The following is a 15,405-nucleotide window of genomic DNA, read 5'->3' on the forward strand; positions in this document are numbered from 1 at the left end:
GGCAGAGGTCCCGGGAGATGAAGTTTCCTGCTGACCCGGAGTCGATAAGGGCTGATACTGAAATAGAGACATCAGAGGCAGTAAGCATTACACAGGTAGTGAGGGGCTCCATCTTAATAATATCAGGTTGAATCACACTCACCACGGGACGTGGAGGGCGCAGGGGGCATGCCAAGATCATATGCCCTGGAGCTCCACAATATAAACAGAGACCCCGGGTCAGCCTTCTCTGCCACTCAGCAGAAGATAATCGTTGCTTTTCCACGATCATGGGTTCTGGTACTGGTTCTGGAGGATAACTGGGCTCTGGTCAGCGGAGGCAGGAGGTTGTGGCGTGGACTGGTATGGCTGCTAGACAGGACTGCATCTTCCAAACCCCTCGCGAAAATGCACAAGGAAGTTCTGCAGATCTTGAATGACGGGGCTGGCCTGAGTCCAGATCGTTTCCGCCCATTGCAGTGCAGGTCCTGTTAGCAGGGAGATTATAAAAGCAATTTTAGAGGTGTCGGTGGGATATAAATGTGGTTGCATTTTAAAGGTGAGATTGCACTGGAGGAGAAATCCGTTGCACTCCTCCGCCGAACCAGAGTAGGGTGCCGGTCGGGCCATGGGACTAGCGATGATGGTAGGCAAAGAAGTGCTGGTTGGGTGATGGGTGGTGATGGCGGTGGTGCCGGTGGAGTGCGTAGCACTCGTCGTAGTGAGTTTACGAGCTCCTGGAATGGATCGGGGTGACTCATCTGTGCCGTCGGTGTTGGTCCGGTCTTCTGTTACGGAAGAGGTCTGACACAACAGGTTAGTTATATGCAAAACAGTTTATTAGGTCACAGTGAGTACTGGTGTCGAGTCCGGAGGAAGTGATGGTGAGGGAAAGGTCCATGAGAGCGTGCAGAGGATATGGAGAGTGGAGTAATCCGATTCTTTGGCTTGATTGAGGCTGGAAGGTATCCGGGGGAAGCACACACCTCAGCAATCTGGGAACTAGGAGATACAGGAGACACTTGGAGACACTAGGAGGTAAGTAATGCAGGAAGTATTCAAAGGAATTCCATAGCAAAGTCAATGAGTCCTCTACGTGTATACGAGACTGGACAGTGAGGATGTCTGAGGTGTGTGCTTTTATGCAGGCTGGTAATGAGGTGCTTGATTGGTGACAGGTGCAGGTGCTCAGAACTCAGGTGAGAGGGATTGTTGTGATTGGGTGGTGGCGGAGCCTGGCCGATCTGTTACACATGTCAGATAATGTTCTACCTTTAATGTAATATTAAACTAACAGAATTTAATAAACAAACAGAAACTAAGGGAAAATAAAAACCTAAAATTACCTGGTTGCATAAATGGGTTACACTGTTGTGATGATCCCCTTTAGACATGGTGTTAACTGTAAGTAAAGAATTTATTAGTAAAGCAAAAGTTGCAAAGTTACTTATAGTCAGTAAAATTTCTGTTGAGGGATCATCAAAAAGTGTTTGTAGATATTAAGCAGAAAGTCTACTGATACTCTAATGACTGGTTGTTGACATGGAGTTGCAAAGTTACTCAACAGAATGTCTAAAGGGACCATCAAAATAAATTGTTACCCATTAATGTACACACAATTTTATAATAAAACATTGTACTGTGTTTACACTCTAAAAAATGCTGGGTTGTTTCAACCCAACTTTGGGTCAAATATGGACTAACCCAACCATTGGGTTAAATTTTTAAATTACATGTTTAACCCAAAAGTTGGGTTAGGCCATACTTGACCCAAAGTTGGGTTGAAACAACCCAGCATTTTTTAGAGTGTAGAATTAAATAAATCACATTTAGACTAAAAAGTAATTATAATACTACAGTCATCATTTAAGTGATTCTGATTAACCCTGAATTAAAAAAATTAGCAGTTATTTGTAGGATTATCTTGGCATATCCTTGGTCACATTTTATCGCTAAAGCCATGGTCTGCGAGGAGCTTATAAAGGGTGTCTTGGGATCTCAGTGTGATAAGGTACCAATCAGGAGAATGGACCAAAAGTATTTCCAAGACACGAGATGTGTCATGGAAATACTATGAAGCCCATCATCAACAAGTGGAGACAATAGGACTAATTAATTAGAAAATATTACATAATTTTACTTGGATTAATTTTTATCTCAATAAGCTGCAATTTTAATAGGCATATGTATACTTTTTGTACCCACTGCAGAACAGGACATTATGTAAGAAATAGAGAAAGCAAAGAAGAAGAGTTTGTTTTTAAGGGTCAGCAAGATTGCAGAAGAGATTAGTTTTCAGCTCTCTCTTGAATATCATCAGGGATGATTGGGCTTTCCAGTATAAGGTTAGAAAAGACCATTCCACCAGCAAGGACCAGTAAACAAGAATGTTCTGGAAAGTGATTTTGTACCTTTCTGTCATGGCATCACAAGGGGGCACTCACGCGCCGATCACAGGCCTCTGACGGGGATGTAGACTTATAAGAGGCTGTTGCGAGTAGAAATGTGTGGAGCCTGTGGCTGTTCTGTACGCAGACATTAATATCTTGAATTTTGATGCAAGCAGCAACTGGTAGCCAGTGCAGTGAGACTAAATCATGTTGCTGCATTCTAGATCGTTTGTTGAATTTTGTTTGCACATGTTGTAAGTCTAGCCAGAAGATCATTGAAATAGTCCAGTCTAGTAATGACAAGCCTGGGCAAAGTGTTGTGGAGCATGTCCAGTTAGGAAGGGCCTGATAATCCCGATGTTGTGCAATGCAAACCTGCTCATCGTCACCTCATCATAAAAAGATTACCCCAAGATTTGGGATTATTGTTGATAATTATGACCTGGACGGTAAACGTTTGCTGGTGGATGCTGTTTATTAATTATTAATTATTTTTTTAAATTAATTAATTCATTCATTCATTACATTTATATAGCGCTTTTCTAGGCACTCAAAGCGCTTTACATTGTCAGGGGGGTATCTCCTCATCCACCACCAGTGTGCAGCATCCACCTGGATGATGCGACGGCAGCCATAGTGCGCCAGAACGCCCACCACACACCAGCTTACTGGTGGAGAGGAGACAGAGTGATGAAGCCAATCAGTAGATATGGGGATTGTTAGGAGGCCATGATGATCAGAGGCCAATGAGCAAATTTGGCCAGGATGCCGAGGTCACACCTCTACTCTTTTCGAAAGACATCCTGGGATTTTTAATGACCACAGAGAGTCAGGACCTCGGTTTAATGTCTCATCCGAATGACGGATTGTTGTGATGGTGAATTGGCTGTTCTTTCATTCATGCTGAGAAATCCACTATCCAATATGTCAAAGTTAAGAGTATATATGTAGAAGAAGAGGGGTCTCAGAATCTTTGAAGTACACTTGTAACTACTATTTGTATCTACAAAATACAAATATCAGAAACAAAATATTTTGTGCTAAGAATGGCCAGTTGTGTTGGAAACTGTAACATGATTAATTTAACCAATTATGATACATATCCACTATACTCTTGAGGTGGCAACAGAAGCGGTTTGTCTCTATTTAAAAAGTAACAACGATTTACAGAACAAACACAATATGTATTTATAATAATACACTTTCTCGACTTATAATTATGTTTGCTTGAAAATCCTTTATATTTTTACACAGAAGCTAACAACTTTAATGTTTGATGGCATCATCAGAATAATCAGATTCTTTTGTTTATTTCAGTATATAACATCAGACAAAAGTTTTAATCTGTTTGTTTAATAAATCAATTATGCCTGACCATGGGCCTGTACCATGATGGTAGTTAAACAAATTCATAGTTACAGGATTAGTTTCGAGTAAACAAACCAAACCACTCCAATCCGGCTTTGTTGGTACCATGATGCTGATCATTAACTTTCTTTGTCAACTTGGGCTTTGATCCTGAGTTTTTGGAGCGTGTGCACATGAAATTGTGACATTAGTGGCGAACAGCCAATCGCATGCCTTGCAACACAGAGCAAGTGTGATTCACTTCTCGCGAGAGAGCCAGCGAGATTCAAAACTCTACACTTAACAACTGAAACACTAAAGTAAATTTACACTAAAGTGTTGTCCATGAAAAAGGACAAATAAAAGAACTTATCTTGCTCTATCAGTGCAGTCGCAAGTGAAACTTGTGAAGTTAGTTTATATAGTTGATAATATATAGCGATAGAGACTCAAACATGCACGGTCACATGTAGTCATTTTTAAAGAGTTATCTATTGATTTAATTATCTGTTGAATTATTTATATTACATATGATATATAAATTAATGTTCATTTAAAATAAATGGTTTATAATTATTGTTAAACAAAAATTATTTGTGTGTGATTGATTAATAATAATATAAACCATATAATAATTAAACAAGTCATATACAATAATTATCAATAATTAATTATCATTAAAGCCAGACATTTTTTAAAACTGTATAGTGACCTTTAATTTGGAGGAACAGAAACTGGGGGAGTGACTTTTTATTTTTATTTTTTTTGCGTCAGACATGTTTCACTTTGCTCACATCTGATTGGTCCAATTTTAGTTTAAGATCTCTTTCCCAGAAAATAAGTTGGCACGCAGGTTAGCTGTGGAGTGTAAGGTACTATGGCAATGAACGCTACTAAAAGCCAAGCCACTTTCATACCCTTTCGGTACCTAAAACCCAGGATTGCAGGGCCATGCAGAGACCTTTGGAGGGGCAGGTGCTCAAAGTATAACAGGGGCACATGGAGCACGGCTTTTAAGGGCTGTACTACTTGCTGAGACGTGTATCGAAACAGATGCTTCTGTATTGATACAGCAGCAAATGCCCTGACACAGTTTTGAAAAAGAAACCGAACAGAAAAGACCATTTTAAGTTTAAAAGTTAAAGAAATTTTATTTGCACCTCTTAATCACTCTGGAATTAGGAGCGGAATTATATTAGGACTATTATTATTATTATTATTGTTATTATTATTACTGAGCTTACCGGGTATGGTGGTTTTGCTGTTGTAAACACTACTGTTGTTGTTGTAGAAAAAAATATTTCTGTCTTATTTAAAATAGAATTTTATTCTAATCCTGTTCTGAATTTATTCATTTTTTGAATAATAATGATAATAAAAACAGAATTGATAAGTATAAATCGGAGGATGAGAAAATCAGTATAAGCCTGTTTTATCAGTGTAGTGATAATTATTTTTAAGGCACTCTACGTTTTTAAAATAAATACTGTAATAATAAAAGTTCAAAGTAATAGCTTTTAGTCAGACAACATAAAGACAATACCCCTTGACACCCTTTAAACTTTTCCCAATCAAACAGCAAGAACGAAAGAGAACAGGCACCTTTGTTTATATTACTGTGTGTAGAACGTTTGCTGCTTTTTTAATATTTAATTTTAATGAATTGTAAATTCGTCCCCCGCACTTTATTCGGGCAGGTGTGTTCACGGAGAGGTTTCTAGATTTAAATCTAGATTTAAATTCAAAGAGACCGTATTGATAGTCTATGCGGAGCGTGTGCACATGAAATTGTGACATTAGTGGCGAACAGCCAATCGCATGCCTTGCAACACAGAGCAAGTGTGATTCACTTCTCGCGAGAGAGCCAGCGAGATTCAAAACTCTACACTTAACAACTGAAACACTAAAGTAAATTTACACTAAAGTGTTGTCCATGAAAAAGGACAAATAAAAGAACTTATCTTGCTCTATCAGTGCAGTCGCAAGTGAAACTTGTGAAGTTAGTTTATATAGTTGATAATATATAGCGATAGAGACTCAAACATGCACGGTCACATGTAGTCATTTTTAAAGAGTTATCTATTGATTTAATTATCTGTTGAATTATTTATATTACATATGATATATAAATTAATGTTCATTTAAAATAAATGGTTTATAATTATTGTTAAACAAAAATTATTTGTGTGTGATTGATTAATAATAATATAAACCATATAATAATTAAACAAGTCATATACAATAATTATCAATAATTAATTATCATTAAAGCCAGACATTTTTTAAAACTGTATAGTGACCTTTAATTTGGAGGAACAGAAACTGGGGGAGTGACTTTTTATTTTTATTTTTTTTGCGTCAGACATGTTTCACTTTGCTCACATCTGATTGGTCCAATTTTAGTTTAAGATCTCTTTCCCAGAAAATAAGTTGGCACGCAGGTTAGCTGTGGAGTGTAAGGTACTATGGCAATGAACGCTACTAAAAGCCAAGCCACTTTCATACCCTTTCGGTACCTAAAACCCAGGATTGCAGGGCCATGCAGAGACCTTTGGAGGGGCAGGTGCTCAAAGTATAACAGGGGCACATGGAGCACGGCTTTTAAGGGCTGTACTACTTGCTGAGACGTGTATCGAAACAGATGCTTCTGTATTGATACAGCAGCAAATGCCCTGACACAGTTTTGAAAAAGAAACCGAACAGAAAAGACCATTTTAAGTTTAAAAGTTAAAGAAATTTTATTTGCACCTCTTAATCACTCTGGAATTAGGAGCGGAATTATATTAGGACTATTATTATTATTATTATTGTTATTATTATTACTGAGCTTACCGGGTATGGTGGTTTTGCTGTTGTAAACACTACTGTTGTTGTTGTAGAAAAAAATATTTCTGTCTTATTTAAAATAGAATTTTATTCTAATCCTGTTCTGAATTTATTCATTTTTTGAATAATAATGATAATAAAAACAGAATTGATAAGTATAAATCGGAGGATGAGAAAATCAGTATAAGCCTGTTTTATCAGTGTAGTGATAATTATTTTTAAGGCACTCTACGTTTTTAAAATAAATACTGTAATAATAAAAGTTCAAAGTAATAGCTTTTAGTCAGACAACATAAAGACAATACCCCTTGACACCCTTTAAACTTTTCCCAATCAAACAGCAAGAACGAAAGAGAACAGGCACCTTTGTTTATATTACTGTGTGTAGAACGTTTGCTGCTTTTTTAATATTTAATTTTAATGAATTGTAAATTCGTCCCCCGCACTTTATTCGGGCAGGTGTGTTCACGGAGAGGTTTCTAGATTTAAATCTAGATTTAAATTCAAAGAGACCGTATTGATAGTCTATGCATGACCTGATGTTTTATTCATATCCAAATGAGAAGTGAATATCTGGATGTAGTGTGTGTTTAATTCATACTCGAAGCCGGAGGACGCTCGGGAAGAAAATCCAAAACAGATTCATAGAAGGAATCACTTATGACGTGCAGGAAATCCCTAATATGGACAAAAGCATCCTGCTATAGCTGTAGCTGAGCTGAATAAAAAGCAGAAAAAAATGTGAAGACAATAAACACATGACTGCAAAAATATATACAGTTTATGTGTGTTTTTCAAGTTATCTCCAGGTAATAAATAAACTATATGAATAATGCAGTACTGATTGACATATCATTTATTAGCCTATAGAAACTACAAAATATATTTCCTGCCTTATTCTGTGATAAAAATGGGGAAAGGTGCTCATAGTAGCCTTTATAAACCGATCATACAATTGTCATTAGGAAAATATGGAACAAAAATATTATAGCCCCTTGCTGCAGCTACCCTTACTTCCACAGGCTACAAACAGCAATATAAACAACATCTGTGCATGCTCTCTTCACGCCGTTCTTGTAAAATAATAATAATTTAATAATATAAGAATACAAGCACACCGCTCCGCTGAGAACTGCACTTGGCAGCTACGGACGTTATGACAGCATCCTGGTAGTGTGCTAAATTAAAAGTGTCTGAATGTAAGGGATCGTCCCGGATGAGATCGTCAGGTGAAAGGTCATAATTATGTGGATAATTTTATTTACGGCTAAATTATTTATTTATTATTTATTATTATTCATTAATTTTACTAATAGTTAGATTGGGCAGGCCTTCACAAAATGGCGTTTAATTAAAAAAAATAAAAAATTGTCTTGACAAAAGGGCACTTTGGGCATCAAGGGGAAAAGGGGCAGGTGCTCAAGCATCCATCGCACCCCCCTCTGCACGTGCCTGCAGGATTGGTGCAAACTAAACTAAAATGTACCTGGCTAGCCAGCTAATCCGACTTCATGGTACAGGCCCCAGATGGAGAGATGCTATGGCAGCCAACTTCTACTACTCTCAAAGAACACACAGAGTTTGTGAAGAAGACGGTCTGTGTATAACATGTATAATGATGTGTATTTTTATTTTTTATTTATGTTTTTATTTTAAAATGAGAGTGATGATGGGGAATGTAAGTGTTCAAGTACATTTGATTACTGCAATAATATCATGCACAAAATTTACAGTGTTCATGTTTCCAATCAATCAATCAATCAAGATAGCACATGTACGTCTGCATGATGTCTGTTAAAGATCTCTTGATCTGGAAAGCATCTGCTGTGGACAAACATCTAACAGACGTCTTTCAGATGTCAGTTTTACATACATTCTAAATCATAAACATCTTAAAGACATCCAGTAGACGTCTATTTGACATCTAAAAGGAAACGTCCTATAGACGTATTGCAGATGAGCAAACACTCTAAAAATACGTCTTGCAGATGTAAATGCAGACATCAAATAGACGTCTCCGAGATGTATGTGTGCTATCAGGGAGTAGACTCTGTTGTTCACATTATTATTATTATTATTATTATCATCATTTACATTAGTTAATGTAGTAGTGGTTCTATATATAGTTTCTTAACCGCTTTCACATGTATCAGGCAAATATGGCGATGTAGTTTATTACAAGACACATAACTAAAACAACAACAACAGCCCCTCATATATTTACTCACAATGCCCTAGTTCTCCTGCATAATTATGAACGCCATTGTTCAATGGAAAATCCCACTGAAACATTGTATACGCTCTTACTACCTCTTACGAGAAACATCAATGCGACCCAGCTGGTGATTTAAAGAGTGACTCTGTGAGGTCTAAAGGTTTTTGTTGGATCGTGTTGATTCAGATGCGTTATGCTGAATGGATTGTGTGGAATGCGCAAAGCATTTGCCACTCGTCTGCGGTTTAACATTTCTTGCCACAAAATCTGTCACGGCTTCGTCGTAAGACTTAGGCTGGGCTAAACGCTTGCATGGGATTCTTTGCAGTAGTGCAACAAGTTCGCATAGGGCTAGTGCAAGCCGTGAAACCAGTCTCCGCTGACACTGTCTTTCAGTGCATGAGCGCGCACCGCACCGAGACAAATTGAAATAATACATAGACTCGGTCATTCTCCTCCCGGCAGTACTGGTGATTGCACATAGTAGTCATGAGGGTTTTAGGAGCAAATAAGGGATCCCGAAACGCGGCGAAAATGGAGAACGAAACCGATCATGGCAAGCGACGGCACTGTCTTGGAGCTTCAGTGGATGTGATGCCTTTTGTGTTTTCTCTTGTGTCCTTCGCCTTTTGCTTTTTACTGAGCGTTCAGACCAGTGATATGAAGGACAGAATCGTGGATCTGGAGATTGGAAGTGGCGCGGGGGTCTTAAACCCGTTTCATGGGATCTCTATGGATCAATTTAATGCAAAGATCCAGGAGCGAGTGGACGAGCTGCTGTCACAGGTGAGTATTCCATCCACAGCTTTAATTCAAGACATTTTAGTTAACAGCATTATCAGCTTTTCTTACAAATACGAAACACTCCACACTCATGTATGACAGTGGCCAGTGCACCTTCATGTCACCTACATTCATTTAGGGCTAAGCGTTTACTTGTTTCTTTTATCTATTGATTCTGACAGCGTTCTTATGAACACTTGGTTAGAATAAGGACTGCCCGTCAAGTCTCACCACCTGAATGCAACTGTCCACCAGGTACTGCCTTTATATATATTGTTGGTTTTCACTGGTGGAATTTCACTGTTAACTATTCATTTGATATAGTATTTATTTCTTATTTAGCCTACTAGTATTTATTAGGATTCCAGTTTCCCTAGTACTCAATAAGACACTAGTACCCAATTTTTTAGACTAGTATTATTATTATTATAATTTTTTTTTAGAATTGTTGTAGTACAATTATTTATATTTATATTGTTAATCTTATTAGTAATATTTCGATTAAACTAGCCATTCTGACTAATCGTTATATATGACAGGTAAAAAAGATACAAAATGTTATAAATAAATTAATACTAGTGTCTTTAAACAAGTACTATAATCTAACAAATGAGAACTACTAGAACTGGAATACATACTATAAACTATACTACACTATAAACCAGTGTTTCTCATTACTAGTCCTTGGATCCCACCTCCCAGTATGGTTTAGATGTCGACCTATTCAACACACTAAGAAAGCAATGCTTTAAATTAGGTGTTTTAATTAGTGAGATATGAATTACATTCTGGTAGGTGGGTACCCAGTACTGGAGTTAAACACTGCCTTTGGAAATTATCTAATGAATACTTACTAGTAAAAAAAAAAAAGAAAATAAAAGAAAAAGGTAATGGTCACTATATAATTTCCTAGTAGTGATCAAAAATAAGTTTCATAAAAAAAAAATAAGTTACATAAAACATACTAGTTAAATTTGAGGAGTAAATGCTTGCCATACTAAAATTTAAGTTGCTGTTTATGAAGGGGTTATTGATGGTATGCAATGTTCACCAGAATGCAGAAGACAGGATCGAAATCAGTCTGGTTGATAGCCTAGATAAGAAGAGATGTCATCCTGAATTTGGCAAGTGATGATAATGTGAATTTAATATTCTGGAGTATGTCATTTTGGCACTCAGCGGGACAAAGCTGCTGTACTGCATGATCTAGTGCCCTATTATTATTTTCCTTAATAATGCTTTTTGCAACACAATTTTTTGTCTGATTGTAAGGCATACAAAACATAAGTGGAAAGTGTATTTTTGTCTACTTTTAAATTTTGCTGCATGACAAATGACAGATGATAGTTAATAGCTACCTGTATAACAAATACATAGTAATTTATCCTCCAACTGCAATAATTTTTTGAAAGCTCTTAATTAATTTGTTGTCTTAGTCACTTGAGATTTAAAAATGGCAACATTTTTTTTTTTTTTTAGTGCAAACAGTTTATACAATTAATGTTATGCCAGTTTCAAAGCTGAGTGAATGTCTTTGGGCTGAAACACTAAAAATACTTAATTCAACCAGCAGATGGAAACAAAAAAAATACTTGTAGTTGAGGTTCAGTAATCCAAAGTCAGGCTGAACTAACACTGAAGGTGTTAAGAGTCAGTGTAGCAGAGCAAATAAAGTGTGCTTATAGGACATGAACAGAAGACAAGCACACAGAAGATATGACTTGTAGTGTGTGCAAAATTTTCACGAAAGATACTTTTTATGACTAGTTTGACTAGTCAAACGGGTTAAAATGCATTACAACGTATTCATTCAAATTAAATTAAAGTGGCAACGTCAACAATGATCAATAGTCTATTACACAAAACCTTTTGAGAGGAAATTTGGAGGGATGTCATATTTAGTAGAAAGGAGTTACTGTCTATTCTATTCTATTCTGTTCTGTTCTATTCTATTATAAAAAAAACGAACTATGTGTACTGTGCTTGACTAACTGAGACTTGTCATGGCACTTGTATACTGTTGTTGTTCTCTCGTTGGTCTGATTGCTTTTGTTGTTCTCATTTGTAAGTCACTTTGGATAAAAGCGTCTGCTAAACGATTAAATGTAAATGTAAATGCAAGTATACAACTATAATAAGTCACAGTCTCCATCAATAGCACATTTTAAATTTTTGCCTGATGGGTGTCTGGTTTGTGCAAAAATTAAACTAGTGAAATATTGCACACCAGATGAAGTACATCAACAAAACCTGTAGCTCTCCATTAGCACTACTAATTTACAGTTTTACAGCTGAAGGAAATAACTGACTGTATTATCCTTCTTGGCTTTCAACAGTGTTGATTGCCAACTCATGCACTTCATACTTTGATGAAGGGTGTTTCTTCAAACTGCCTTATTTGTTTTATAGTCCAGGTGATATGTGAAAATAATGTTCACTTTTTCATAAAAGCATGAAACTTGGTACACTTGTATAGTTTGCGGCCCTAAACATTTTCAGAAATGGAGCCTTTGCAAAAATGCCTCGTGGTTGCCATGGTGACCATTTTACTTTCCGCCATAACCAAATGATGTATTTTGTGTTATATCTCCTGAACCAAACATGATAACATAGAAAAGGTGATGTCTACCCCTATGTTTTGATGGCCAAGTGTTACAATGATACCATAAACAGTAGGGATGTAACGGTATGAAAATTTCATATCACGATTATAGTTCATTCAGGAACGAAGTACGTGACTGTCTTTATGAATGGGTAATTGAATCATTGACTCACTAGATTCGTTTAAAAACGCAGTTCATTCATAAACGAATCACCGCTGTGTTTGAATGGCGATGCAGCGGCTCAGTTGTTACTTTTTTCGTTTTTCTTTTCGTTGATGAAATAGAGCAAAATAAGGCAATTGTGTTGTTGTCAGATACATTATCCCTTAAATGTCAACCTTAATAGTTTGAACGTTCATTCGTCTTGGCTCAAAGCCACTTGCTGCAAACTTTTCTTCGCGGAAGCTTTGCGTTAATTACAAGTGAGATAACGAAATATTTAATCTCTAATCAATATTTTTTGTCCAATTATTTGCCCAGTTAGTTTTGGTATTGAGGTAAAAGTTACCTTGCATTCGCTATATAACAGTGGGTGGTGGTCACGAAGATGATGGAGCAAATTTGATGCATTCCCCCTTTTGCAGCGACTTTCTTCTTGCAAGATCAGCAGACGGGGTGACCGTCCTTGATTAAATTGCCTTCAAGACTCTTGTAAAAGCCAAAATACGACCAGACCACCGATTTGGTCCTCTTAGATGGCTGAAAAATCTCCCGAGCGCTGTCACTGCCTTCCGCTATTTGTTCTCGTGCAACAAAAACAACAACAACAACAACACTGCATGCTGCCTCTGCGTCAGACTGATGCTGGCTGGACAGGATTTACCGCGAGTTTTCAAAATCGCAATAATCAAACACGGTTTTGACGATAATTAAATTTTAAACGATAATACTAACCGTCAGGGCATTTTATCATGGTTTATCGTAAAACCGGTAATCGTTACATCCCTAATATACAGCAACATAAACTGTTCAGGAGAAGAGTTAATGGTGAAATCAGCAATGTGAGAAGGAAATCACAGTATCTGAGCATCACAGTATCACAGCATTTACAAAAGTCCATATTATGGCTATTAATTTTTTCTCTCTTTGATAATTAACTAATAATGTATTCAATACTATATTAAAAGATTGTTTTCAAGAATACTATCATATATATTCAGAGATATATATAAAAACATCTCAGGTAAGTGTATTTTTCCTTACCTCTCAGGCAGAGTCAGGTAGGTGGTAGTGTGTTTCCAATACATTTTGTTCTCTCTCAACAATGCTCTAACATCACACGCAGATAGCAACACAATCAGGTGAACAGTTAATGGTTAATTCAGTGACTTTATGAGAAGGATTACAATGAAATCTCAAAAGATGCAGAAAGAAACTTCAAACATATTTCGTGTAAACTTAATTTACAATCACTCTCTGGGGCCAGAGTTGCATTTTATGTTGTCCACAAGGGGGAAGCCAGAGTCCTGCATGCAGGCGGGTACACACAGGTGAATCGCTAATATTTGATTTAATGGGTGGAATAATATTTAGGTTTGGTGCGGTAGCGGGCCTGACAGTGACAAGCACGGGCGGGTTGCGGGTCCAATAAACAAGACTATTTCGACTCGGTCAAGTACACGCTGAGCAATGTAGCCAATTGCGCTGCCACTGATTGACAGCTGTAGTGATTATATTAAAGGGAGCACTCTTTGTATTTAATCTATTCACGATTTGAATAAAAGTTTTAATAAATGAGTTCTTTCTACCTCATGTAGGAGATTTAATGCAGGTGCGGTTCGGGCCCCAGTTTTTATGTCAAATGGGTCCGGTATGGGATTAAATTAGTGTTGCTGTCAGATAACGTGTCAGGTGTTCTGTTAATTGCTGCAATTGTGGGAAGATCATTTCACCAGCCAGGAAAGGTGAATGAAAATGCCTCTCTGTGATGTTACCACAAGGCATCACTTACTTACAGATCTCAGGCTTCTGGAGGGAATGTAGATTTGTAAGAGTGAGGAGGAAGTAAGAGGGTGCTGAGCCTGTGGCTGTTCTGTACGCAAACATCAATGTCTTGAACTTGATACGAGCCGCAAACGGTAGCCAGTGCAGGGAGATAAAAAAAGGTGTGTAGTGGGCCCTCTTCGGCTCATGGATGACCAGTCGTGCCACTGCATTCTGAAACATTTGTCGAGGTTTGATTGCACATGATGGAAGTCCAGCTAGAAGAGCATTGCAATAGTCCAGCCTAGAAATTACAAGGGCCTGGGCAAGAAGTTGTGCAGCATGCTGTTTGGAAGAACCGATCCTCCTGATGTTGTGCAATGCAAACCTGCATGATCAAGCTGTCTTTACAATATGGTTCTTGAAGGTCAGCTGGTCACCAAAGAATAAATGTTGATGAACCTAGCAGGATGATAAAATCATGCTGTAGAGTTGGAGTGGCATGGAAAACGAGAAGCTCAGTCTTTGCCAGGTTGAGCTGCAGGTGATGTTCCTTCATCCATGCCGAGATGTTTGCCAGGCAGCCTGAGATCCATGCAACTACTATTGGATTGTTTGGTTGAAATTAATGATAGAGCTGTGTGTCAACAGCATAGCAATGGTAGGAGAAACCATATGCTTGTATAATGGGTCCCAGTGATGCAGTGTATATTGCAAAGAGGAGGGGTCCAAGAACTGATCCTCGAGGAAACCCTGTGGCCAGTTGATGTTCTTTGGATACCTCTCCTCCCCAGGAAACCCTGAAAGACGTACCTGTGAGATAAGATTCAAACCAATGGAGTGCAGATGCAGTGATGGTAGACAGGATAATCTGATGATTCACAGTGTCAAAAGTGGCAGATAGATCCAACAGAATAAGAACTGATGATTTGGAATCAGCTTTCGCAGCAAAGCAGTCTCAGTTGTATGGCCGCTGCTGAAACCTGATTGGTTAAAGTTCAGTTGGTCATTCTGTGAAATAAATAATGTGTCTATAAAGGTGTGAACCAAATGGTCCATTCCATTAGAATAACAAAGGAACAGCATTCCTCAGGAGCGTCTTGTAGATTGCTAGCCCTTTTGTCTTCAGATATAAAATTATATCCCACAGTCAGAACTTTGGGATAAGCTAGGATTCATACAAGGGTAAAGATTGTTTGAAGGAAGACATGCTAACATCGCTATTGAAGAACTGCTATACTACCATCTTCAATAAATTCTTCTCCCCACAAAAATTTTGGTCAAGCCTACTTAATTTTTTGTATTAGAGAAATCTAGTACATTGGTGAGCCACCCAAAA

At 37.6% G+C, this 15,405-nt stretch overlaps 1 protein-coding gene across 1 annotated transcript in view; it reads left to right on the forward strand.

Moving 5' to 3' along the window:
• The first annotated feature begins 8,998 nt into the window (after positions 1-8,998).
• LOC107565054 (collagen alpha-1(XXV) chain-like) overlaps positions 8,999-15,405 on the forward strand; it is a 284,160-nt gene continuing 277,753 nt past the window's right edge. Inside the window, exons 1-2 of the mRNA XM_016250237.1 lie at positions 8,999-9,543; positions 9,723-9,795. Of these exons, the coding sequence (XP_016105723.1) occupies positions 9,247-9,543; positions 9,723-9,795 (370 nt within the window). The 5' untranslated portion in view covers positions 8,999-9,246. The remainder of the gene's footprint in view (positions 9,544-9,722; positions 9,796-15,405) is intronic.

This window comes from Sinocyclocheilus grahami, unplaced genomic scaffold (assembly GCF_001515645.1).
Source record: "Sinocyclocheilus grahami isolate Dianchi unplaced genomic scaffold, SAMN03320097.WGS_v1.1 scaffold977.1, whole genome shotgun sequence".
NCBI lineage: Eukaryota > Metazoa > Chordata > Actinopteri > Cypriniformes > Cyprinidae > Sinocyclocheilus > Sinocyclocheilus grahami.